The sequence below is a fragment of the Physella acuta genome, unplaced genomic scaffold (genome assembly GCF_028476545.2).
Source record: "Physella acuta isolate Inbredline_101_S28 unplaced genomic scaffold, ASM2847654v3 ptg001791l, whole genome shotgun sequence".
Classification (NCBI taxonomy): Eukaryota; Metazoa; Mollusca; class Gastropoda; family Physidae; genus Physella; species Physella acuta.
The window spans coordinates 47,769-71,755 of NW_026733301.1; the positions used below are offsets into that span (position 1 = coordinate 47,769).

The 23,987-nt window shown below is 37.0% G+C and overlaps 1 protein-coding gene and 1 long non-coding RNA gene across 3 annotated transcripts in view; one reads left to right on the top strand and one right to left on the bottom strand.

Annotated features, from left to right (window-relative positions):
- LOC131930512 (adenylate cyclase type 9) overlaps positions 1-23,682 on the top strand; it is a 56,207-nt gene extending 32,525 nt beyond the window's left edge. For both annotated transcript variants that reach the window (XM_059287038.1, XM_059287037.1), the window contains exons 3-10: positions 7,904-7,987; positions 9,217-9,317; positions 9,816-9,914; positions 10,072-10,162; positions 14,243-14,319; positions 14,810-14,925; positions 16,277-16,490; positions 16,951-23,682. In XM_059287038.1, the coding sequence (XP_059143021.1) occupies positions 7,904-7,987; positions 9,217-9,317; positions 9,816-9,914; positions 10,072-10,162; positions 14,243-14,319; positions 14,810-14,925; positions 16,277-16,490; positions 16,951-18,141 (1,973 nt within the window). In that variant the 3' untranslated portion in view covers positions 18,142-23,682. The remainder of the gene's footprint in view (positions 1-7,903; positions 7,988-9,216; positions 9,318-9,815; positions 9,915-10,071; positions 10,163-14,242; positions 14,320-14,809; positions 14,926-16,276; positions 16,491-16,950) is intronic.
- LOC131930513 (uncharacterized) overlaps positions 14,182-23,987 on the bottom strand; it is a 54,353-nt gene continuing 44,547 nt past the window's right edge. Inside the window, exons 2-3 of the long non-coding RNA XR_009384132.1 lie at positions 23,805-23,876; positions 14,182-14,262 (exon numbers count right to left, since the gene is read on the bottom strand). This is a non-coding gene — a long non-coding RNA (uncharacterized LOC131930513). The remainder of the gene's footprint in view (positions 14,263-23,804; positions 23,877-23,987) is intronic.

Genomic DNA, 23,987 nt, shown 5'->3' on the forward strand with positions numbered 1-23,987 from the left:
TCTACCACTGGACCGCACTGATCGATTTGAGGCATTAAAGCAGTGGTTCTTAACCTGGGTTCGATAGAACCCCTGGGGTTCGGCGGGGTCAAGATACACACCCGACTACTATGATTCTCGATTAGATTTTGTCAGCGCGGACGATATAATTATTAAGAAGGGTTTGATAAACGCTGTTAGGAAACTGGTTGGGTTCGGTACCACCAAAAAGGTTAAGAACCGCTGCATTAGGAGATGGGGCGGGGGCGCAGAGACGTCTTGCGGACTCGAACCATGGAACCGAACATACGGTTTAGCATTCGTGTACTCTAGCACTGGACCGCCGCTGTGTAGTAGCATTAGTAAAAAGAAAAAAATCTCAGACATAATGCTAAACGTGTTGATGGATGCGGTTTAAAAAAACAACAACGATGTTTGTTGGTGATCGATAGATGTTGGCAGATAACTTGGAGCCGTGGGGAGGGGGGGGGGGGGAGTTGTGTGGCTAGTACCTGTCCACTGGATGCGTGTTGGGGTGGGTGGGTCGGGGTGGATCTCGAGACTGAATCCTTGTCATATCATGTCTACCATCTTTTATAAAACCAACACACACACACACTCACACACAAAGCACACAACGAAAGCGGGTGACATGCTACCACTGTTTTCTGGACAACACCATTCTGTAGCGTTGATGAGAAATCTTTTTTTTTTCTTTACCTCTGGCTATGATTCCGAGCAAAACGTTCCAACACTATCCTAGTTTTTTTTTTTTAAATATACTTGATTGTCTTGTTACAAAAATTGGTTTTCCGATTTAAAGGTAGGGGAAGAGAGGGGGAAAAAAAAACTTCAGGTAACAATGACGGTAACCATAGTAACATGTAAAGACGCAGGTAATTTATTTTCTTCGTGTTAGCACGAAGGCTTGGTATCATGTCTTAATGAGACGACTTACATAACCATTCACGCTGTTGTTATGTTAGTGTATGACATTTGTGCATATGTATGTCTTGTATGATGGTCGAAGTTCCCATACACAGTGCACGCTTGCTGTTATATTTATTGCAAGCTTGCACGTGACACGTTAAAAATGTGTGTGTGTTTGTGTGTACGCGTGTTTGTAGACGTCTATGTTAGTTTTTTTTTTTTAAGATTGAGGGTGTGTAGAGATATGTCAGATATTTGTGTAGCCTACTTGTTTTTATAGGAAGCCTATGTACATTGTTTTAAGTTAGTTGAGCCTGTATGTATGTGTATGTATGTCTGATTTCTATGTCAAATATTTTGAGTTCTGATGCCTACGTCAAATATTTGCGCATTGTGTGTGTGTTTGCCTCATGCTTATGCCAAATATTTGAGCTGTGTGTATGTGTGTCGCCGATGTGAGTGTCTGGAAAGCAAACCTTTTGGACAGAGATTTCATTAGGTCTTGATGAAAGTTGAACACGCCGTCAGTAATGGGGCCAGACGACAACAGGGGCAGGTAATGAAGGGAATTCAACTTGATTCTGGTCGTGAGTGTCTCCCAAGTGCGAGACCTTTCTCCCCGTCTCGGGACGTTACTGCAACTCTGGCATCCTGGAGCTGTCATCAGAACAATATTCAGACTCCGCGTCGTGGTTTTTTTTCTCTCACTAGTTACTGCAAGTCTGGATCCTAAAGCTGTCATCTGAACAACATTCAGACTCCGCGTCGTGGTTTTTTCTCTTTCTCTCTCTTTCAGTCTATCTCTCTATCTAGAATTGTAACTTGTGTCTGGTGTTCTCTCATGCAAGCGGAAGTAACGACAGGTCACGCAATCATTTTGTGTTAGACGGACTCTACGCCTCACGCTGTCTCGAACCCTAGCCATTAAAATACATTGAAACCGGTAGGACGCTTGCCTTACTACTTTAAAAAAATGTATTATTTCTGCAAGCATGATTTGCTGCTGGTATTTTTCTACAGTATCAAAGGTGAAGTTGGCTCGCCTGTTCCGGCCTAGCCGTCCATATGGCAGATAAAGTAGCTTGTTACCTTGACTGTGGCTAGTATAATCAGCACAACACACAGCCGCCTTTACTTTCTCCAAATTGAGTCAGGATTGTGTGCGTGAATCTCAGACTTTCATTTGCTCTAGCACTAGACCACTTGGCAATGTACGTGTTTCTAAATGACAAAAAAAAAGTTTGTTTCTCTTTTGTTTAATAGCGACATTTGCTAGAACTCACGTCTCTTCGTTTTTGTCGTTATTGACTTGTGATTTTGTTTTCGTGCTAAGCAAAGCCAGCCCTCAAAGCGAGAGCAGTAAATTGGTAGTATTTGTGGTCTGCGCTTAATGAAAGGTTTCCCTTCGCTAATCACTCGAGCCGGCTAAGTCGTCGTGTTTCCTCGCCGGTAAGGCTGGGCATTAGGGTAAAGATTAGCGTTGTGGTCAAACCTCCCCGAGTCGTTAGGTCAGTCCAGGCTGTTCTCTCTCGTCGGTTTACAAGGACGCTACTCGGCTTGAAGTGCTCATTTTTATCATAGGGTTAGAGATACACTTTTATTTTGACTAACATAATTTTATCCAAATCTTTTTCTGAATACATAAAGTATTTTTTGGCTAAAAATGTATTCAAAAGTCTTCATCTGAATAAATAAACTTTTATTCTATTTTGACGAACAATTTTATTCAAACAAGTCTTGTTCTGAATAAACAAACTTTTATAATATTTGGCTATCAATTTTATTGAAACAAGTCTTCTGAATAATCTTGTTTGTCTTCGAGATATCATTTAGTCTGACTTATAATTTCAGTCAAACGGTTCTTCGCCAGAAGATTATCCGTTGGTTTTTTCGTCAAACTACCATTTCATCGGCTACTTTGACTTGTTACCCTTCAATTTCCCCGTGTCTGAAGAATAAATTGATCCTATTATACCCTCTCGATCATCTAAACCCAGTTGTTGAGTTGTAAAAAAAAAAATCACGTCTATTCACAATCAATTCGCGATCACTTGAAATGAGAACAAAATCATCGTTGCTGTTATTACTACAGTACACGCCAAGGAACAAATCGATTTTTCTAAAAAAAAAAAATCATCAAAATCGTTTTGTTAACTTGACATAACCAGTCTGTTTTCAGGGTCAGTTTCATTGATTAGCTATGCTAGGTCAGTCCAAAAAACCTGACTGGGGAGTAAAATGTCCAGAACTGGCAGCTCTTAATTGCCTGGCTGTATCTCACCTTTGCTGGCTGACTCTAAGCAAATGTCTGGTTTGTCGCGTGATTGATCTGTGGAGCCACACGTTGGGACAGGCCTTAATTGCCGGACCCTCGTGTCCGGACGTTGGGACAGGCCTTAATTGCCGGACCCTCGTGTCCGGCTGGTTCAGACAAGCTGGTACCGGTGGGCATGTGGGCCGCGACATTTCACACCCGTTCACACAATTGGTCTGGGGGGAAGGGGTGGGGTGGGCTGTAGGAGCTGCGGCATCAGACATCCGGTTGTCTGGGGTGGGGGGTATGGAATGGTGTCGTAAGTAGGGTTGTGTAATTAGGTTGTGTGGGGTGGGGGTTAAGGAATGGTGTCGTAAGTAGGGTTGTGTAATTAGGTTGTCTGGGGTGGTTTGAATGGTGTCGTAAGTAGGGTTGTGTAATTAGGTTGTGTGGGGTGGGGGTTAAGGAATGGTGTCGTAAGTAGGGTTGTGTAATTAGGTTGTCTGGGGTGGGGTGGTTTGAATGGTGTCGTAAGTAGGGTTGTGTAATTAGGTTGTGTGGGGTGGGGGTTATGGAATGGTGTCGTAAGTAGGGTTGTGTAATTAGGTTGTCTGGGGTGGGGGGTTATGGAATGGTGTCGTAAGTAGGGTTGTGTAACTAGGTTGTCTGGGGTGGGGTGGTTTGAATGGTGTCGTAAGTAGGGTTGTGTAATCAGGTTGTCTGGGGTTATGGGTATGGTAATCTCGTTGTGGTGGCGGTGTACAGTGTCTTACTAATGGTACCGTTGAGAGCTGTTTAAAGTGTAGTGTCTCATGAATATTTTACTGTAATCACTACATATCAGATTACTGTTAGATACAAATCTTTATTATTAATGATTGAAAACAATTGAGCCAGTCTGTACCATTGTTGTGGTGATTGGAGCTGGCTAGATTGTGTTGTGTACCACGTCAGTCTGTACCATTGATGTGGAGCTGGCTAGATTGTGTTGTGTGTCAGTCTGTACCATTGATGTGGAGCTGGCTAGATTGTGTTGTGTACCACGTCAGTCTGTACCATTGATGTGGAGATTTGAACTGGCTAGATTGTATTGTGTGTCAGTCTGTACCATTGATGTGGAGATTGGAGCTGGCTAGATTGTGTTGTGTGTCAGTCTGTACCATTGATGTGGAGATTGGAGCTGGCTAGATTGTGTTGTGTACCACGTCAGTCTGTACCATTGATGTGGAGATTGGAGCTGGCTAGATTGTGTTGTGTGTCAGTCTGTACCATTGATGTGGAGATTGGAGCTGGCTAGATTGTGTTGTGTACCACGTCAGTCTGTACCATTGATGTGGAGCTGGCTAGATTGTGTTGTGTGTCAGTCTGTACCATTGATGTGGAGATTGGAGCTAGCTAGATTGTGTTGTGTACCACGTCAGTCTGTACCATTGATGTGGAGATTGGAGCTAGCTAGATTGTGTTGTGTACCACGTCAGTCTGTACCATTGATGTGGAGATTGGAGCTGGCTAGATTGTGTTGTGTGTCAGTCTGTACCATTGATGTGGAGATTGGAGCTGGCTAGATTGTGTTGTGTACCACGTCAGTCTGTACCATTGATGTGGAGATTGGAGCTGGCTAGATTGTGTTGTGTACCACGTCAGTCTGTACCATTGATGTGGAGATTGGAGCTGGCTAGATTGTGTTGTGTACCACGTCAGTCTGTACCATTGATGTGGAGATTGAAGCTGGCTAGATTGTGTTGTGTGTCAGTCTGTACCATTGATGTGGAGATTGGAGCTGGCTAGATTGTGTTGTGTACCACGTCAGTCTGTACCATTGATGTGGAGATTGGAGCTGGCTAGATTTTGTTGTGTACCACGTCAGTCTGTACCATTGATGTGGAGATTGAAGCTGGCTAGATTTTGTTTTTTCTGGAACCGGTTAAAATCGATTCTGCTTTTAGCGTCGATACAATTAAAAAATTAACAACTAATGACATAATCACACATTTTGTGAAACCTTTCTTGTGGTTTTAACGAAGCACACTTTGAAAAAAAATAATTAATGTAATTATAATTTTTTGACCATAAGTGTTAAAAAATGTGTCATTGAACGGTGTTATAATAAAATGTAACAAATATCTAGAAAAAATATTCTGGAGCCCAAAAACTAATATTTTTCCCTGGTCAGTACTAGACTGACTGATGTAATGCGTTAGGACCTCTACAGCCAACATTTTGCCATGATTAGGTCATCTGTAGCGTCAACATTTAGCTGTAACATTTGCCTGATTGAAGAGCTTGTATAGCCGGTCTGGAGGAGTAGTGAAGCGATGTCGGGCCCACAGTATTCTTGTCACGTTGGCCGCCCGTTGCCTCTCGTTTAAAACCTTGAGATCGTGCTGTTTCAACCGACGAGAAACCAGCAGTAAAAAAAAAATGTTCTCTCCTAAATGGTAGGACAGTAATTGTAGTGAATAGTATTGGGTTATTTTTCAGTGTTAGGATTTTGTTTAGTCTGGGATCTTGTTAGGATTAGGGCTATGGTTAGGCTAGCGGTGCTAGCAAATGACTAGTCTCGACGCATATTTAAGAGTTGGTCTGTAGATTAAGTCACTTGGGAGTGTAGGGGAGGGGGGGGGGTCATGCGATGAGTCAATGGAAGTCAGAAAGTATAGGCGTAGTGTCTACTGGTTAATATGTTTTGTGAATCTTAAAATTAAATTGACAAAAAAAAATACACGCGAATTGTCATTAATATTTAGGGACGTGGCCTTGCTTTCTGTGTGGTATAACCGTGTGATGCCTAAGACTGGTGGGACAAAAGGGTAACTCAAGAAAATTAAGGCGTCGTCTCCAAATGTAAATGTTGTACATCTCTAACTCTGCTGTTACTTGGACTGTCCGGCTGAATTGGTTGCATGTCATTCAAAATGTAAATGTTGTACATCTCTAACTCAGCTACTTCTTGCACTGTTTGGGTGAAATGGTTGCATGTCATTCAAAATGTGAATGTTGTACATCTCTAACCATGCTGTTACTTGCACTGTTCGGTTCAAGTGGTTGCATGTCATTCAAAATCTGAATGTTGTACATCTCTAACTCTGCTATTACTTGCACTGTTCGGTTCAAGTGGTTGCATGTCATTCAAAATGTGAATGTTGTACATCTCTAACTCTGATGTTACTTGCACTGTTCGGCTGAAGTGGTTGCATGTCATTCTGATGGAGATTTCCTGGATCCCCGGCAGCCGAGTGTACCCACATGCCTGTTACCAGCCACTCAGATCACGTTTACCAGCACACCCACACGAGACTTCCTGTTTCTTGAGCCACGTATTGAGCGTGAAGCCAGAATGTGCTCTTTATAATGCGATAGCTATTAGGTGTGTTAAGCGGGCCTGTGCATGCCGAAGTGAGCGTTGGGTGTTTTTTTTTCCTCGCTCTAGTCTAAAAATAGCAGCCGAATTTTACAGCTCTCTGGCGCGAGTCTATTTTTAGCTCGAAGTTAAACTTTGCCTAATATCCTCAACACCCGAGCAGTTGGCTTGTCCTTACGTAATTGAATCAACTTGCTCCTGTCGCTTCTCGCGCATGCGCGGACGTGTTTTTATAGGCATGTCACTGTCCCCTAACGGACTCCATTAGTGCCAATAAAAATATTGCAAGCAGGAAAGGAATGTGTATTAATTATTAACATTGGTTAATTGATTTTATGTTCAGAATGTGTCGGAATTGTAGGGCTTAGATCTCAAATGTTATTTTGACTGGTGCATATTCGATGGTTTATGGGCGAATTTTAATAATTTTTCCTTAACTTGGGGTCTTAAAAAAGGTTAAGGAGCTTCTTTACAAATAAGTAAATTGGGAGGTGGAACGAATGCTTCAGCATATCTTTAAATTCAGTACGATGTCTCTAGACTGAGCCATCATCCTTAAAGAAAAATGGTCTTTAGGGATTAAATAAGGGTCTTACAGATTAAGCAGAGGTCTTACAGATTAAGCTAGATCCTAAAGGATTAAACTAAGGATTAAGCAAAGGGTCTTTTAATGTTGAAGCAATAGTCTAAAGGATTAAACAGTGGTCTTGCAGATTAAGCTAGATCCTAAAGGATTAAACAAAGGTCTTTAAGGATTAAGCATGGGTCTTTAAAGAAAGCAAAGTTCTTTAGACTAGGCATTGGCTCTGAAAATCGTCATTACTTATGTTTTGACTGGCCATAGGTAAATATTTGTCATCTCAGCTCACGTATTCAGATTACTGTATAGCTTGTGTTTATTGCCTTTATTAATTAAATACAAAGGTAGACAAATGATACAAATATATACAAATCAACTTAAAATTAAATGATTAATTTTTAAAAAGCAGTGATCTATTCGTTTTTCTAGCAGCTTATGACTTATAAGGAGTATTAATTTATTATCAATTTTATCTTTCAGTGAGTTTTAAGATTTGTTTATAAGATAAACTTCATAAAGAAATTGATAGAGGGGTGATAATTTCATCTTAGAGCAAGTAAAGTCTAATAGTTCTCAACTTAAATAGGAGTAACATTGAACCATTGAGGTTCCTCCAGTGAATGCCGGCCGTATTGTAATATCATTCATACTTCATTGCCATACATGTCACTCCATCTTTGTGGATCAGCAGATGTTTTAATAGAACCATGAATGGCCATCATTAAGAACCATTCAGGGATGTCTTGGTTTAATAGAAATTATTTCTCACCTCTTCATTGATTTGTTTTTCTGTTTTCAGATTTCAGAGGGAGGAAAGAGTTGATTGAACATTATGATCCAGCACAGTCCAGCTTCATAATCAAGCATAGGGAAGAGACTCGAAGTGAGTTATTAACATATTTGATATGTTTGTTAGCATGGGGGGTGGGGGTCATGTTTGCCTGTGGGGGGGGGGGGTCACATTAGCAGATGGTGGTGGGGGGTCATGTTAACCTGTGAGGGTCAAGTGTTGGGTGACATAATCAATTATAGGGAAGAGACTCGAAGTGAGTTATTGACATATTGTATGTTTGTTAGCATGGGGGGTGGGGGTCATGTTTGCATGTGGGGTGGGGGTCACATTAGCAGATGGTGTTGGGGGGGTCATGTTAACCTGTGGGGGTCAAGTGTTAGGTGACATAATCAATTATAGGGAAGAGACTCGAAGTGAGTTATTGACATATTTCATATGTTTGTTAGCATGGGGGGTGGGGGTCATGTTTGCATGTGGGGGGGGGGGGGGTCACATTAGCAGATGGTGTTGGGGGGGGGGGTCATGTTAACCTGTGGGGGTCAAGTGTTAGGTGACATAATCAATTATAGGGAAGAGACTCGAAGTGAGTTATTGACATATTTCATATGTTTGTTAGCATGGGGGGTGGGGGTCATGTTTGCATGTGGGGGGGGGGGGGGGGTCACATTAGCAGATGGTGTTGGGGGGGGGGTCATGTTAACCTGTGGGGGTCAAGTGTTAGGTGACATAATCAATTATAGGGAAGAGACTGGAAGTGAGTTATTGACATATTTCATGTTTGTTAGCATGGGGTCAGGGGTCATGTTAGCCTGTGGGGGTCATGTTTGCCTGTGGGGGGGGGGGGTCACATTAGCAGATGGGGGTGGGGGGTCATGTTAACCTGTGAGGGTCAAGTGTTGGGTGACTGGGTGACATAATCAAGCATAGGGAAAAGACTCAAGTTATTGACATATTTGATGTTTGTTGGCCTATGGTGGGTCTTATTAGCCTGTGGTTGGGGATCATGTTAGCTTGTGATCGGGGATCATTTTGGTCTGTAGCGGGTAATGTTAGCTTGTGGTGGGTCAAGTGTCGGGTCACATAATCAAGCATAAGGAAGAGAAGTTATTGACACATTTTTACATATGTTAGCCTGCTGTGGGTTGTTACCTTTTTGAGCTCACATTTAAAAAAAAAAGGTTTGCTATTTTTTAATTATTTATCTGTTTATTGGGGGGGGGGGGGGGGGCTATTTCAACATTTAAAATATTAAAAGTCAGTTTTCTATTGCCAAACTTGTTTGAATGGAGAGCTAACCTGATGTCTATTTTCTTTGCCAGACGTCAAGACCTACTTTATAGTGGGTCGCAGGCCAGGAAACATTGGCATACCAGGATTGGAGCAGCTGGCAGATGAGAGACCACCTGAACTTAGGAGAGATGTGAGAATCTTCCTTGTAACCCCTCCTAGCCCCAGAGATATGATAAGGATGGGGATGTGGTTAGAGATAGGGTTTGGGATAGGGATACTGAAAGGAATAGAAGTCTGGGATAGGGATACTGAAAAGAATAGAGGTCTGGGTAGGGATAGACATAGGTGAGGGGTGAGGGTAATAGAGGTCTGGGTAGGGATACTATAAAGAATAGAGGTCTGGGTAGGGATATATATTGGTGAGGGGTGAGGGTAATGTCCTAGAAACCCCCTGCCCCCCCATTACACACATTAGTCACTTGATGTACAAGCTCATCGATCATGATATAAAGAAGTTGTTGAAGTGATAAATTGAGTTGAATAACCAGGAATGTGTTGGTCATACATGAGTGTAGTTCTCAGTTTATTTTGTCCTTGGATATCTCCAAAATCTGACTCTTTAAGGAGTTTATTTCAAATGGACAAATTTTGAAAATAAAAAAGTTAATTTTTTAAAATTTGTTTTCAGCGAGCTCCGTCCTCCACAGAAATAGACACCAGTGGTAAACCTGCACCACCTGTCTCTACTTACACAGCATACACAAACTCTAGCTCCGCAGAAAACGATGTACGTGTTTTAAAAAAAAATTTTTAAACGCAAATAATTTTTAAAATACTTATTTATTAACCAAACATAGTGAAAAAGGCATTCTGAGTTGGTTGAATTTTAAAAATGTTGGTACTGAAATGATGAATAAGTGAATAAGCTGATGTCAATGTTTTAGGTTGATGGTGGGAAAGGAACAGCAGAGTTACTTTCCATGAGAGCTATGTTACATCCAGTCACAAGTGAAGACAAGCCAAGTGACGACCCGAGTAAGTATATTATTTTTTTTCACTCGAGTAACTAGCCAACCTTTTCCACCCGTAACCTTCTAATACGAAACTGTTAAACCTGCTGCTTACAATTTTATCACCTCATCTACTAGTATTGGAGCCAGCTCGTCTCTATGCTGACATGGCTTTGGGTAGGAAAATTCTGGGAATGTTCAGGCCTCAGGCCACCAGACTATGCAATGTCAACATGTTCATTATTAAAATTTCTCCCCAGAACTTCTCATAAGTGTCTTTCTCTCCCCCTCTCCCCTTCCCTATCCTGTTTGTGATCAACAAACACACACACATTTATTGCCCAGAAGTTTTTCTTAAGATGAAAAAATGTTCATGTTATGAACATGGTTTCTTTCAGAAATTTAGGGGGGGGGGTGTCTTTGTGTGAGAACATGATACTCTTAGATCAAAGGGGAGGCACTGGTTCAAGTATAATATTTTCTATATTAAAAAAATTAATTTATGGATATACATGGGGGGGGGGGAGAGAATAGAGCAGTACTGGCAAGTTAAGGTATGAAACATACACTAAAATTTTATTCCAATCAATGATGGGCAATATAAAATATTTGTCCAGTGGGTTGCTATGGTTTCACTCCCACACACAAGTGCTCTCCCTTTGTCATTATCCCACTTATCCACAACATCTATGTAATGCTGCTATTTATGAGCTTGATGTTGTTTTTTTTTTTTTACCTTTCTACCAGTTCATGATGTATCAAAAGCTGAATATATTTCTGCACACTTTGAACATTATTTTTTTTTTTACTGCCTAGTGCCATCATATTCAAAAATGTATTGTTTTTTTTTTCTGCACAGACTTTCCCAGTGAGTGTTTCTGTTGTCTGATATCTATTTTTCTGTTAACGATGTGTGTCTGCTGTTTGTCAGACTTTCCTGTCAACAATCTGTTTGATGTTTCTTTCTTCTTGGAATGTGCATGTATAAACAAAACCTGTTTTGTATAGATAGTTGTAATAACCATAAAACATGTTATTGTTCTGTTTCTTGTTTCAACTTTTTATGTTTCAACCTTATAAAACACAAGTAAAAGGTGTGTTAACTACTGTAAACTTATACTAGCAACCAGTTTATAAGTTAAATGTGCCAAAGATCCTAACAAAATCACATATGTAGAAGTGTTCAAATTTGTAACTTTTTTGTTCTATCCCATTCGGTGGAAAAATATTTGGGAAACAATGTCATTATAACATACAGCAGTTCTCCAAGGGGGCAGTTTTCACGTAAATGTATGGCACAAGAGTTGAAATGGCAGTATGGCACATTAAGTGTAGAACTTTAGATGCTCTCAGTTGTCTTGTTTTTTTTTCTATTTAATTAGAGCCCATCTCATTAAGAGCTGTAATTTAGTCAGGACTTAATAAGCCTACTCAATTTCTCCAAGATAATTAATTTACAAAAAATCTAATTTATGTAGGCATTGTTTATATTTTTGGATGGAATAAACTGAGTTGAATAACCAGGAATGTGTAGGCCATACATGAGTGTAGTTCTCTGTTTATTTAGCCATTCTGCCTTGGATATCTCTAAAAACTTATGGAATCTATTTTAAAATGATAATGTCTTAAAGACTATTGTTCTTTCTTCAACCACTATAAAAAACTAAAAAACTTGTATCCTTTCTGATGGGAAAATAGTTGTGGTTAAAATGAGCTTGTGTTATTGGATAGAATGGCCACAAGTACACTGTTGCCTTGTCTGGGGTTGAGTAAAAATTGTTTGTTGTCTATGCTAGAAGTGGGTGCTTGTGTAATTCATCAAAAACCAATGATTTGATATCCTGCAATGGAGACTGTACTAGCGCAGTGATGCACTAACATTGCAGTACACAGCTGGTGATGCACTAACATTACTACACATCATTACCCCTTGTAACCAGCACGTCTGTGTACACGTGTAAGTGTATGTATGGCACAGGTGACTGTCTGCACCATCTTGTAATGACCTTGACTCTTCCACAGCTGGTGCCGCCCCAGTGACCAGCACACCATCCAATCCTAGCACATCATCAACATTGCATGATGGTGAACTTAGGTTTAGAGCTTTCTGCAAAGGTCTTCTCTTTTGCCTACACTATTTGATATAGTCCTAGTACAGCCTAGCTGGTGTTTTCTATTTGCTTCTGTGCTGCTTGTACTTGCTTTAACTTGTATGGGTTGTTTTTTTTTTGTCTTCTACTACACTTCATCCAGCTAAGCCAGAGAGTATATATGACTTTGGTGTTTCGCATTTCTTTACCATCTAAACAGGGAAGTAATGAGCTACAGGAAACTGAGCTAAAAATGGGGAAAAAATATATAGAATTGTAGTTTGTTTTTAATTTAGTTTTGTAGAAGTATATGAATAACATGTGTATGATGTAATGTTGAAGCATTACACCGTTTTCTCTAATTGTTATTACTAATGTATCAGTACCATGTATATTTTTGTATCTAAGCTGGCTGTGGCTATAAAAAAAACTGTACTGCTAATCACTGATGTATCTGTACCAAAGCTATTTATCATCATATGAAGTGCCTACTTCAACACATATCCGCGCTGTTGTTTTCCACAGATAGCTGATCATAATTTTTTTTATCTCTAAATTTTACTCCATTTTTCTTTACAAAGCTGGATAAAACTAATTCTTGCCTAGTTTATGTGGAGGGGTTACGGTCATCTATTGCTTTCTGCTCTCTTGGTTGTCTGTTGCTAAAGTGGTAGTTAAGGTGCAGGGTATTTAACTAACTAGGGAGTTTGAAATCAATACGCTCAATGTGCTTAGTGATGGGTTTCAACTATTCTTAGCCCCATGAATTGGGGGAAATTAAAGGCTGTTTTATTGGTGAGTTGGACTAGAAGATTGGTATTTGATTTAGGGGGAAAAGCTGGGCCTTAACAGTACAACTGTATTACAGTAAAACTTGTTTAGTTCTGGGTACACTAGAACTCTTGTCTAATTAGAACAGTATAGCTCTTGCTTAGTATATTACAGTACTATAGGTCTAGTAGACTTGTCAGTATAGTACAACTCTGGTCTAACTAGTGCATTAAAAGATCTTGCCTAGTACATCACAACCCTGGCAAAACACACTACAGTTTTCCTCTGGTCACCCTAGTATGTTTTGTTTTTTTACAACTTAACATAATCAACACTGTAGTAATACATTTGGCTAGCTTTTCAAGAAATTTTTGGGCTTGGGATTTTACAGTTGTATACAGAACTTGGGCAAGTAGAACAGCTCTACAATTAGTTTTGTTGAGTATTACAGTAGGCTAGTGTTGTTGGATTACCAGTGTATTCTGGTTGTAGAGTGCCAAAAATGTATTTATTGCTAATTATTGAAGGAAAAAACATAATACCAACGCATATATTAATAAATAGGATATGTTTGTCTGCATGCTAGGATTTTGTGCTCATACATGTTAATTGTGATTATTGTGTCGTTAACTAACAAAAAAAAATGTAATTGTACCACTTTACAAGCTGATATTTAAGCCCATATATTTAACATTACAAAAAGCTTATTAAAATTAAACCATACACCTGTTTTACTTTTTAAATATTTACTGAACTTCATTAAAAAAAGTGTATGTGTTTTGGTTGGGGATCCATATCTTTTGTTACAACTACATGGTGCTGAGAAAATAAAATTGATGCCAAATATTGTCAGTTAATTACGCTGTTTAAATATGCATACATTTTGCCAGTAATTTATTTGGAGCAATCATCTAATCTAAAATTGTCCCATCTTGAGCTGACAGAATTAATTAATTTTTATTTTTAAAAAAAATGACATGCCAATGATTTAAATATTACTTGCATAATTAGATGAAGAATAATTAATTAATCAATTCATTTTTAGGAAACGTGATTTTTTAAAATTATTTTGGGGTGGGAAAAAAATTATATGTTCTGCTGCATCTGATTTCTTGGAGATTTGCTTTTTTAAATAGAGTCTGTTTATAGTTGAAGTAATACTTACAAATATATAGTTATCTTGAGCGTCATCTCAAGTTTTGATGTTTGGTTTGTTTTATAATGATGAGGAAATTTTGTTTCAGATGCAAAAGCAGACACTACACTGTTGGAAAAAGAGAAGAAGTTTTCCATTACAGATCAAGACAAACTTTTGATTGAGGTGAGCTTAAACTTGTTTGGGAGGTGAGGTAAAAACTGATGGTGAGGTGAGCTTAAACTTGTTTGGGTAGTGAGATAAAACCTGTTGGTGAGGTGAGCTAAAAATTGTTTGGGAGGTGAGGTAAAACCTGTTAGTGAGGTAAAAATTGTTGATATGGTGAGGTGATGTAAAAACTAATGGTGAAGTGAGATTAAATTGTTGATGAGGTGAAAGAAAAACTGATGTTGAGGTGAGATAAAAACTTACTGAGGTATGATTTGGTTTAGTTTAATGTAGTGGACTGCTTTTTGGGTGCTTTATTCTTTTTATTTTAAAAACCTGAAAGTCAGCTTTGTTAGGCTTAGCACCCTAGTTGTTACAATATTTATTTATACTTGTTTATTATTACACATTTTGATTCAGTTTTATGTGGGGAATCAGAAAGATCATAGCTAAAGTAATAAGATGAAGGTATAGGCATGTAGACCAAAAGATAAAATGTTTTCTGCAGCTAATGGAACAAGAGAGCAGTAATGATTTGTCACTGTTCAAACCTTCGCTCAACAAATGGTCTCTCAACTTTGACAAGGAGTTGGAGCATGAGTACAGGCACCAGTTTATTGACAGGTCAGTTACTTGGGCATATGCAATTACCTGGGGCATGTACAATCACCTGGGCATATACAATCACCTGGGGCATATACAATCTTCTGGGCATATACTATCTTCTGGGCATATACTATCTTCTGGGCATATACTATCTTCTGGGCATATACTATCTTCTGGGCATATACAATCACTTGAGCATATACAATCTTCTGGGCATATACAATCACCTGGGCATATACAATCACCTGGGCATATACAATCGCCTGGCCTTAAAAAATAAACTGAGGCTTATATATTCACCTAAGGCTTAAGCAAGCATTCTGTCTGAGATTTTATAAAACATATCGGTAATCTATCAACTCCTGCAATCTAATATTTACTCAAAATGCAAATGAGTAGAAACTGAACCTGTCATAGATAAACAAACCTGTATATTGATTATTCTGTTATCAAAAACCTTATTTTGTAGCACTATTTTAAAGGGGCTGCTTAACACTGGATCAGTCCTCATAACACTTGATCAGATTACCAAAAAGGTGAAAGCATTGTGTTAGTGGCTTTTATCCATCTGATTCATGATCCAGCAAAATTAATTTCCATGTATTTGTTTTAACAAATTATTTTTTTGATTTATTCAAGTTTTTTCTGAGTCCCAGCTTGTCTTTTATGCCTCAGTGGGTTCTGGGTTCTATTCTAGTGTTAGGCTGCTGTCATGATTCTTTGGGTTTTACCCAGCCCCTCTTTCTATTGAAGATTTGGTTTTTGGAGTCATATAATCTCCCATGGGTGTAGTTGCTGTGTGGGTTCAGTACATAAACCTGGTTATTGATAATAAAAATATGTATTGCAGCTGATTCTTTGAAGAGAAAATGCTGTTATCACCAAAAACTGTACATTGTCACCAAAATCTGTACTTTCTTGCAGCCTGTTGTTTGAAGAGAAAATGTTGTCACTAAAAACTGTACTTTCTTGCAGCCTGTTGTTTGAAGAGAAAATGTTGTCACTAAAAACTGTACTTTCTTGCAGCCTGTTGTTTGAAGAGAAAATGTTGTCACTAAAAACTGTACTTTATTGCAGCCTGTTGTTTGAAGAGAAAATGTTATCACTAAAACTACTTTCTTGCAGCCTGTTGTTTGAAGAGAAAATGTTGTCACTAAAACTACTTTCTTGCAGCCTGTTGTTTGAAGAGAAAATGTTGTCACTAAAACTACTTTATTGCAGCCTGTTGTTTGAAGAGAAAATGTTGTCACTAAAACTACTTTATTGCAGCCTGTTGTTTGAAGAGAAAATGTCACTAAAAACTGTACTTTATTGCAGCCTGTTGTTTGAAGAGAAAATGTTGTCACTAAAAAACTGTACTTTATTTCAGCCTGTTGTTTGAAGAGAAAATGTTGTCATCCCCACGCTACCAGATGGCCGTGGAGGCATTTGTGGCCTCCTTGGTCCTGGCCCTGATCACATTTTGCTGCCACATTATGTTTGACTTTGCTCGCACCACGGGATTCATCACCCTGACGGTGGTGAGCCTCACCTTACAATCCCTGGTCTTCGTGGACACCATCACCAACATCGTGTGGTTGGAGGTAGGTGGCATCTAACTAACACACAACCTTTCACTTGAGTCATACATTTGAAAATGAAATTGTATTAGTATGGTAGAGTATTCATAAAGAACAGGTAAATCCATCTTAACTACATTCATCACATCCTTATGGTCAGCTACTTGCAGGCTTCTGACTTAACCAATCTTGCTTTTGAAGTTAGTAAAGTTAGTATTTAAAAATGGGAGTAGTTTACTAAAATTACAGTTTCAGTCTGGCTTCATTTATAAAATGGCACTTAACTAAAATAAAAAGGGTTGCAGGGCGTGGTGAAGCCTGCAATGTTCTAGCCTTGATGATGTGCTAGACCACAGGCACCCCTTATCAGATCTACCAGCCACCCATAACTATCATGGTTGACAACAGCTTTTAATCATTTTAATGCATATGTGCTGCTTAATATACATAACGGATACTTTAAAACCCTTTTTTTTTTTTGCAGAAAAAGAAGAAAAAATTCCCGAAATACATGAGATTTACACAAAGTTGGTTCTTCCGCAACACGATTGGTGTTGTCATGGCTACACTACCAGCTGTCTTGATCTACACCAACATGTCCTGTGCTCTGGTTATAAACAAACACTGGAACGACCGTTTCTTCTGCTATAGCATTGTCGTAGCTTTACTGCAGTACTGCAACTACAGCATGCTGCGTTTTATCGCTAAATCTATTGTAGCTTTTATTTTAGGCTCCGTACTTATCTTTCTACTCTTTGCGAATTTGTGTTCGGACCATTGGGAGGACTTGATAGAAGTCTCCAATGATACATCTGCTTTCAAGCCACAACTGTTTTACGGACATCATTTGATCCGCTATGAAACCATCCTCAATATTGTTCTCTTGCTGCTGCTTATCACAGTCATCAATTATGAATTTGAAAATTCCTACCGTCTGAGTTTCTATGCCAGCCAAAAAGCTCAAAGGGACAAAGAGAACATGCAGCTGAACAAGGATCAAGCTGATTGGCTGCTGCATAACATCATCCCTGCACATCTGGCCGAGTTGTTCAAACACAACCGCAGCTACTCCCAGAACCACATGGACGTGGGGGTCATCTTCGCCACCATCGTCAACTTTAACGAGTTTTACGACGAAACCTACGCCGGTGGGAGGGAGTACCTGCGCGTGCTCAATGAGCTGGTCAGTGACTACGAGGTGATGCTCAGTGAGCCGCGCTTCAAAGATGTGGAGAAAATAAAGACCATCAGCTCCTCTTTCATGGCAGCAGCCGGACTCAATGAAGAAAGTCGTGCCAAAAATAGACACCCTTACGCTCACCTGTTTGCGTTGATGGATTTTGCAATGGAGTTACTGAACGTGGTGCACAATTTTAATGAGAGTATTTTTAACTTTGAGTTTATTTTAAAAATTGGGTATAACTACGGACCAGTGACTTCCGGAGTTATTGGCACAACAAAACTGCTGTACGATATATGGGGGGACACTGTGAACATTGCTAGTCGTATGTACTCAACAGGGGAGGAGAACAGGATCCAGCTGCCCCAGAGTTCAGTTGACCTGCTGAGCTGTATGTTTGATTTCACCTACAGAGATGAGATTTTTGTCAAGGGGAAAGGCATGATGAAAACCTACCTGTTGGTGGGCAAAAAGAGAGGAGCCAATTGGGAATGATCTCAGCCTGACTGTTTGTTTTATGTTATTCCAATCGTAGGAATTATTTTTTTCAAACAAAAAAAAAGCAATTTAATGTGTATCACTTACCAAGAACAGGCTGTTAAGGTATATTTTTTACTGCACTTATTTCTGGGCTGTGTGGCTGCCAGAAATGGTTTTAAATTTTGTTATGACTGTTGTTATACCCATCATTTTTTTGTTTTCTTAACCTTCATCTCCCAATTGTTGAATTATTTTTTTACTTAAACAGAGGATTTTTTTTTTAAAAACACTGGTGCGATCTACCAAACTGCTTGTTGAAGACCATGTTTTTTTAAAATCTCAAACCAAAGCTTCAAATTGTTTTGTCACTTTGATACTGGATGATATTTTTTTTTAAGTTGCTCAATTTATTTTCTTCTAATATATTTTATGCATTCACTTGTTTGATTTTATTTGGCTCATCGTCTGTATACATTAATTTTACTTTTATTAATTTTTATCCAAAATAGGTGCAGTAAAAATGTCAGTCAAATGTTTGGTTTTTTGAAGTCTTTGAATAATGTTTACTAATACATGGATTTTCAACTCATTTATTTATACACTATTTTTACAGAATACTAGGTGATTATAAGCTTCATTTTTATATTAAAATATACAATAGTTCAAACCTTTTTGAGAATTAAATGAAACATCTTTTTTTAAGCTATTTATAATGCAAGTCATTTTTCATTTAATATTTACCAAGGTGTATATTTATTTATAATGGTGTATGTTTTGTTTGAATAAACCAATGTATTTTACTGAGTACTCAAGATGTATTGTAAAACAGACATATTGTTTTTAAATAGACAGTGAGGACTATACACAAATCTGGTGATCAAATGTTCTGCTTACAATTGACTGTATCAAATGTTTCTGTTGACATTTATAAGAGCACACTTTGCAAGTAAAGCAAATACTGGCTTAGTTAACCCACGTATTCTCCTTTTAATTCAGGTATTCTTGTTACTTCCCATTCTGTGTGGTCAGCAAATCATGAACTAATAATTACTAAATGTTAGCATCTGTTTAAAAACTTCTAAGATTATTATTTTTACCCATCAACTTAAAATTTTTTTTTATTTTACTTAAATCTACAAATAAATGTAACATATTAACATATTCAGAGTATGTTAGTTGTTATGAAACCTACTTACTGGCATGAATTTATCTTTTAGTTTACAGTAGTTATTTAAAAGAAAGAGATTTGTCAAGGTTATATGTCTTCCATGTCATATCTCTTAAGTAATTTTTATGTGTGACTCTATTGCCAAAAGAAAATGACTACTTTTAAGCGCTACTAGTTCTAGTGTGTATAAAATTAAATATTTTACTTTGGAATGAAAAAAGTAGATTGAAATATTAAACAGATAATTAATTTTACTGGACATTCAATGGGAATTTTTAAAAACTAGTTGTTTATTTATTTATTTTAAGATCACAATTTTGTGAAAGTTAATGTGGGCACAGTGGCCACTTTGGCCACACACAAATTGCTCAAGTTGTTGACCTGTAGGCTACCAAAAGTTTACATTATTTCACCTGGCAAGTATTGAAGCAATGATTAAGACAAGTAATAACTGATAAAAAGAATCATTTCAATGCTTTTTTTTTTACTGACTGCTTGTAAATGTGTATATACATATATGTATTTTAACCCAATAAAATAACAATTTCCTTGTCTATGTGCTGCTTTCATGTGTACAAGTTCAGTGTTTTTTCTTCAACATTTCCCTACATGCAGGCTCAAATATAAACCTATACTGTGTACAATTTTAATGAACTATGATCACTTTTTTAAAGGAAGGAAGGATAACTTGTACACCCCAGCTAAGGGAGCTAAGCATGAAGAGTTACATGATTGTACCATCAGCCTTATATTCTCTAGAAGCCATCATCTTACCATTATGTTTACCTGTTTTTATAATTTTTATTTTACTGTTTGTTCTGTTACATTTTTATAAATAATCACTTCAATTCTTTATTTATTAAGATATAGGTATTTCATTTTGTATTTGCTTTCATATACATCAGCATTATTTGTTGTTTTCTTTCTGTTGAAAAGATGTCTGAAAAACTTGGTCTCAGCTAGTCTAGGCATGTACATCAAGAAAAAAAAATCAACATTCACTTCCTTTTACATTATTTGATGCATAATAATTTACAAGATAACAGTTCAGAATGAACTGTATATACTTATTTTGTATAAATACACCACATAATGGTACGCTAACTTTATCATTCATCAGGAAAAAGACAAGCTTGTCTATATACACCATTGATTTGCTTTTATCAATTATAAAACAGCTTATAAGTTAAAAAAGAAAGTTGATACTACCTCAAAGAAAGTGATAAGCTTTGGTTCCATTTGTTTTATTTAACTCAAGTTCATGTTTGTCTTGAAATTTTGAAGTTTACACGTTTTAACAGCTTTATTATTTTTATGGTATAGAGTATTTTAATAGTAATTTATTTTTCAACAGATTTAAGTTTTTCTAGTGTGTAGATTTTTAAATTTTATAATTATTGAATTGGTTCAAATTAATTTTCATTTTGTAATTTTGTTTTTACTTATACCAAGATTGGTTGTGTTAAATGGATGAGTTGTTTTCCAAATATAAAATATTAGTAATCAGGAAAGTATTTTTAGAATCTTCATTATACATAACTTGAAAAATAATTTTCATCTGGGTAACTTGACCTCGATATGACAAGTTTATGGGGGGAAATTCTTTACATTTAAAAGTCATCTAAAACTGGGCTTGTAATTTTTTTTTAAAAGGATAAGCACAAACTGAATTCTAAATGAAATTAGTATGAATCAACCTGGAAGTTCCTAATTCCTAGTATCTCAAAAATACACTCTAACAAGTTTTGGAAAATGATTCTTTAGTTGTTTGTTTTTTAAAAGTCTCAGTCTAATTGAACCCACATTTTTTATGACATGTAACATACTAACAACCTCTTGTAAGTCTTACTCTTTTGCTCTCACCCAGGGAAGCGGCCAAAATCTTGTAACTAACTGGCATATGCTTTAAATTTATGAAACCAAAAAAAACTTGGCAAATGCTATTTAAGTATGTGCTAAAAATCTGGCTACTGCTATTTATAAGTATGGTTGCAGTTATTTTTTGTTCAATTTTTTTTTAATTTACAAGTTTCCTAACTATTGTTTATGTTATGCTTTAAAGTTGATAATTTTTAAATTCGAAGTGAAGAAATTGTTTAGATTTATTATTTAGATTATACTTACCAATACCACAGAAGTGATTAAAGAATCTACTTTTTTTAAAAACCGTCCAATAACCCACTCTGCTGTTTGAGGAAAACTTTTATTTTCACATGTAACATGGAAAGATTTCTAAAAAACAGAATTTTTTTTTTGTTGGCGAAATCTTTTCTCTTGCTAAGACGACTTAATAAAATATAAGAAAATATGAATTTGCAAAACTACTTTGACTGAAGAACACAATGCTACTTATTGCTTTATATCTTGGTGCTAAAATAGAAAATGAGAGGCTTTGTATGGTGAATCAACAGGATTGTTTATTTATTTTTTAATTGCTCCTTAAAATCTCACTAGAGCCTTATCGAGATCAAATCACACTAATAATTAATTCTTCTCACAGTAACACATCACTAGATTATTTCATAAGTAGGTTTCAGAATTTCGGCTTCCCAGTAACCTGCTTTATTTATAGAATTTAAAATTTGTTTAACTTATTGGTAATCTACTTATTTTATGTCTAGAACTTACAATTAGTTAACCTAATGCTAACCTACTTTATTTATTTATATAAGTAGATTGACCAGAAGTAGCTTGACTTTATAGTGACCTACCTTACTTTCAAATTTAAATATTGATTGACCTAATGGTAACTTTATTTAAAAACAAAGTTCAGGTTTTAATTGACTTGTTGCCAACAATTAGCTTTCTTTACAGAATGAAAATCTGGACTGGTTTGTCCAACTCATTACTTAAATTACTGGTTTTATCATTATAAATGTAGCGTTTTGGTGATCTTTAGCTGGGTGTCATACTTTCAATGCTAGTCAACAATCAGCTGTAATTGTATGCTTCTACGTCATTTAGTCTTATTTTGTATGAAAACATGAGGGCACGTTTGTTCAGTCTTTACTCCAGTATTTGGACAACCTGATTTCATTTGATTTTTACCAGTAAGTAAAGAGGATTTTTTTTTATTCTTACCAAAATGTCTTATTTACCATTTTGTGTTAAAAATTTCTTCTGTGTGGGGATTTTTTATAACTTTTATTCAACTGGCATGGAGTAATAAAAATGTGCTTTGTATGCTTTAAACTCTGTGGGGTGAGAGAGGTGTGCTTTCTGTCCTTATCTTCCATGTGGTACCTAACAGACAATGTTTGACAACTACTAAGTGTGATATTATTTATAGTTTTGGTTGTACTTTCTTGTTAAAACCCCCCCAAGATAGTTTGGTTGTTTGCTTCTACAGCACACCTAGAAGTACCAAACCTGACCCCTATCCTAAACCTAATTGTAATCCTAATATTTCTTAATCTCAGGATTAACGGGAAAGTACCCTTTTATTTTTACTCATCACCAATTAGTGAGAGCATTGCTTCAATAATCTTGATCCTACTCTAGTTTTGTGTTTTATTTTCTAGATTTAGAAGTGGCTAACTCAAGAAAGCATTACCCCTAACTATAAGATTTAAACTAATTCATGTATTTTAATATAAATATTTCTTAAATAGTCTTATTATTATTTGAAACTTGAAAAAATAAAAAATTATCGACTGCTGTTTTTATTTTGGGTGGTGAAATTTTTGGCTGTGGATTATTGTTCAGCTTTTCATTTTTGTCTTGCCACTGAAAAACAAGTGACCTCTGTGACACTGAACTGATGATAGTCCATATATGGTCTGAAACTTGTGTGATAGTTGGCATAAAAACAAGTGACCTCTGTGACACTGAACTGATGATAGTCCTTATAATAATGGTCTTAATCTTGTGTGATAGTTGGCCTTGTGGAGACTGGTTAGTGACATTCATCTGTTAGTGACATTCATCTGTTAGTGACATTCATTTGTTAGTGACATTCATTTGTTAGTGACATTCATCTGTTAGTGACATTCATCTGTTAGTGACATTCATTAGTTAGTGACATTTGGTTAGTGACCATCTGTTAGTGACGCTAGGGCTCGTGTCATTCTGTTTGCGACATTTGTTGAGTGACATTTATTTTATGACATTAGGCTAGTCAGACTTGTGACTTTGAGTGTTTGCTAGCTGATTCTGCATTCTGCCTACCCCTCTTGTATGGGGTACAGTGATAATGGATTGTTTTAAAACACATTTTAAAACTTTTTTTTTTAATTCATTCAATTCTCTCCTGTTTATTTTTAAATAAGAATATTTATATTGAAGCATTTTAGTGATAGAAATATACTAGTTGTTGATATATCATATATTTGTCATTGTGACTACTAATTTTCTGTGTGAATTGATTAATAAAATATTTATTTTCAGTCTGGTCTGTTTTATTTTTTCTCATTTCAAAATGGTAAATAATAGATTGTTTTGTAGATTGTGTGTTTAGACAGTATTTTCATAAGGCGTGTAATTGCTGTTTTGAAATAGAAATCTCATTTACCTTGCACTTTGTGCTCAACTGTTTTATAAGTAGATCTACATGTGTCGTCTATTAGAAATTTCGTCAACCTAACTGAAACGATACATTATGTTTAGCACTTAAAAAGATATAAAAAAAAAGGAATAACGTAGAGATGTGTGAAAAAATCTGTAGGCCCTATCAGTGGCGTAGCGAGGTCGGGTG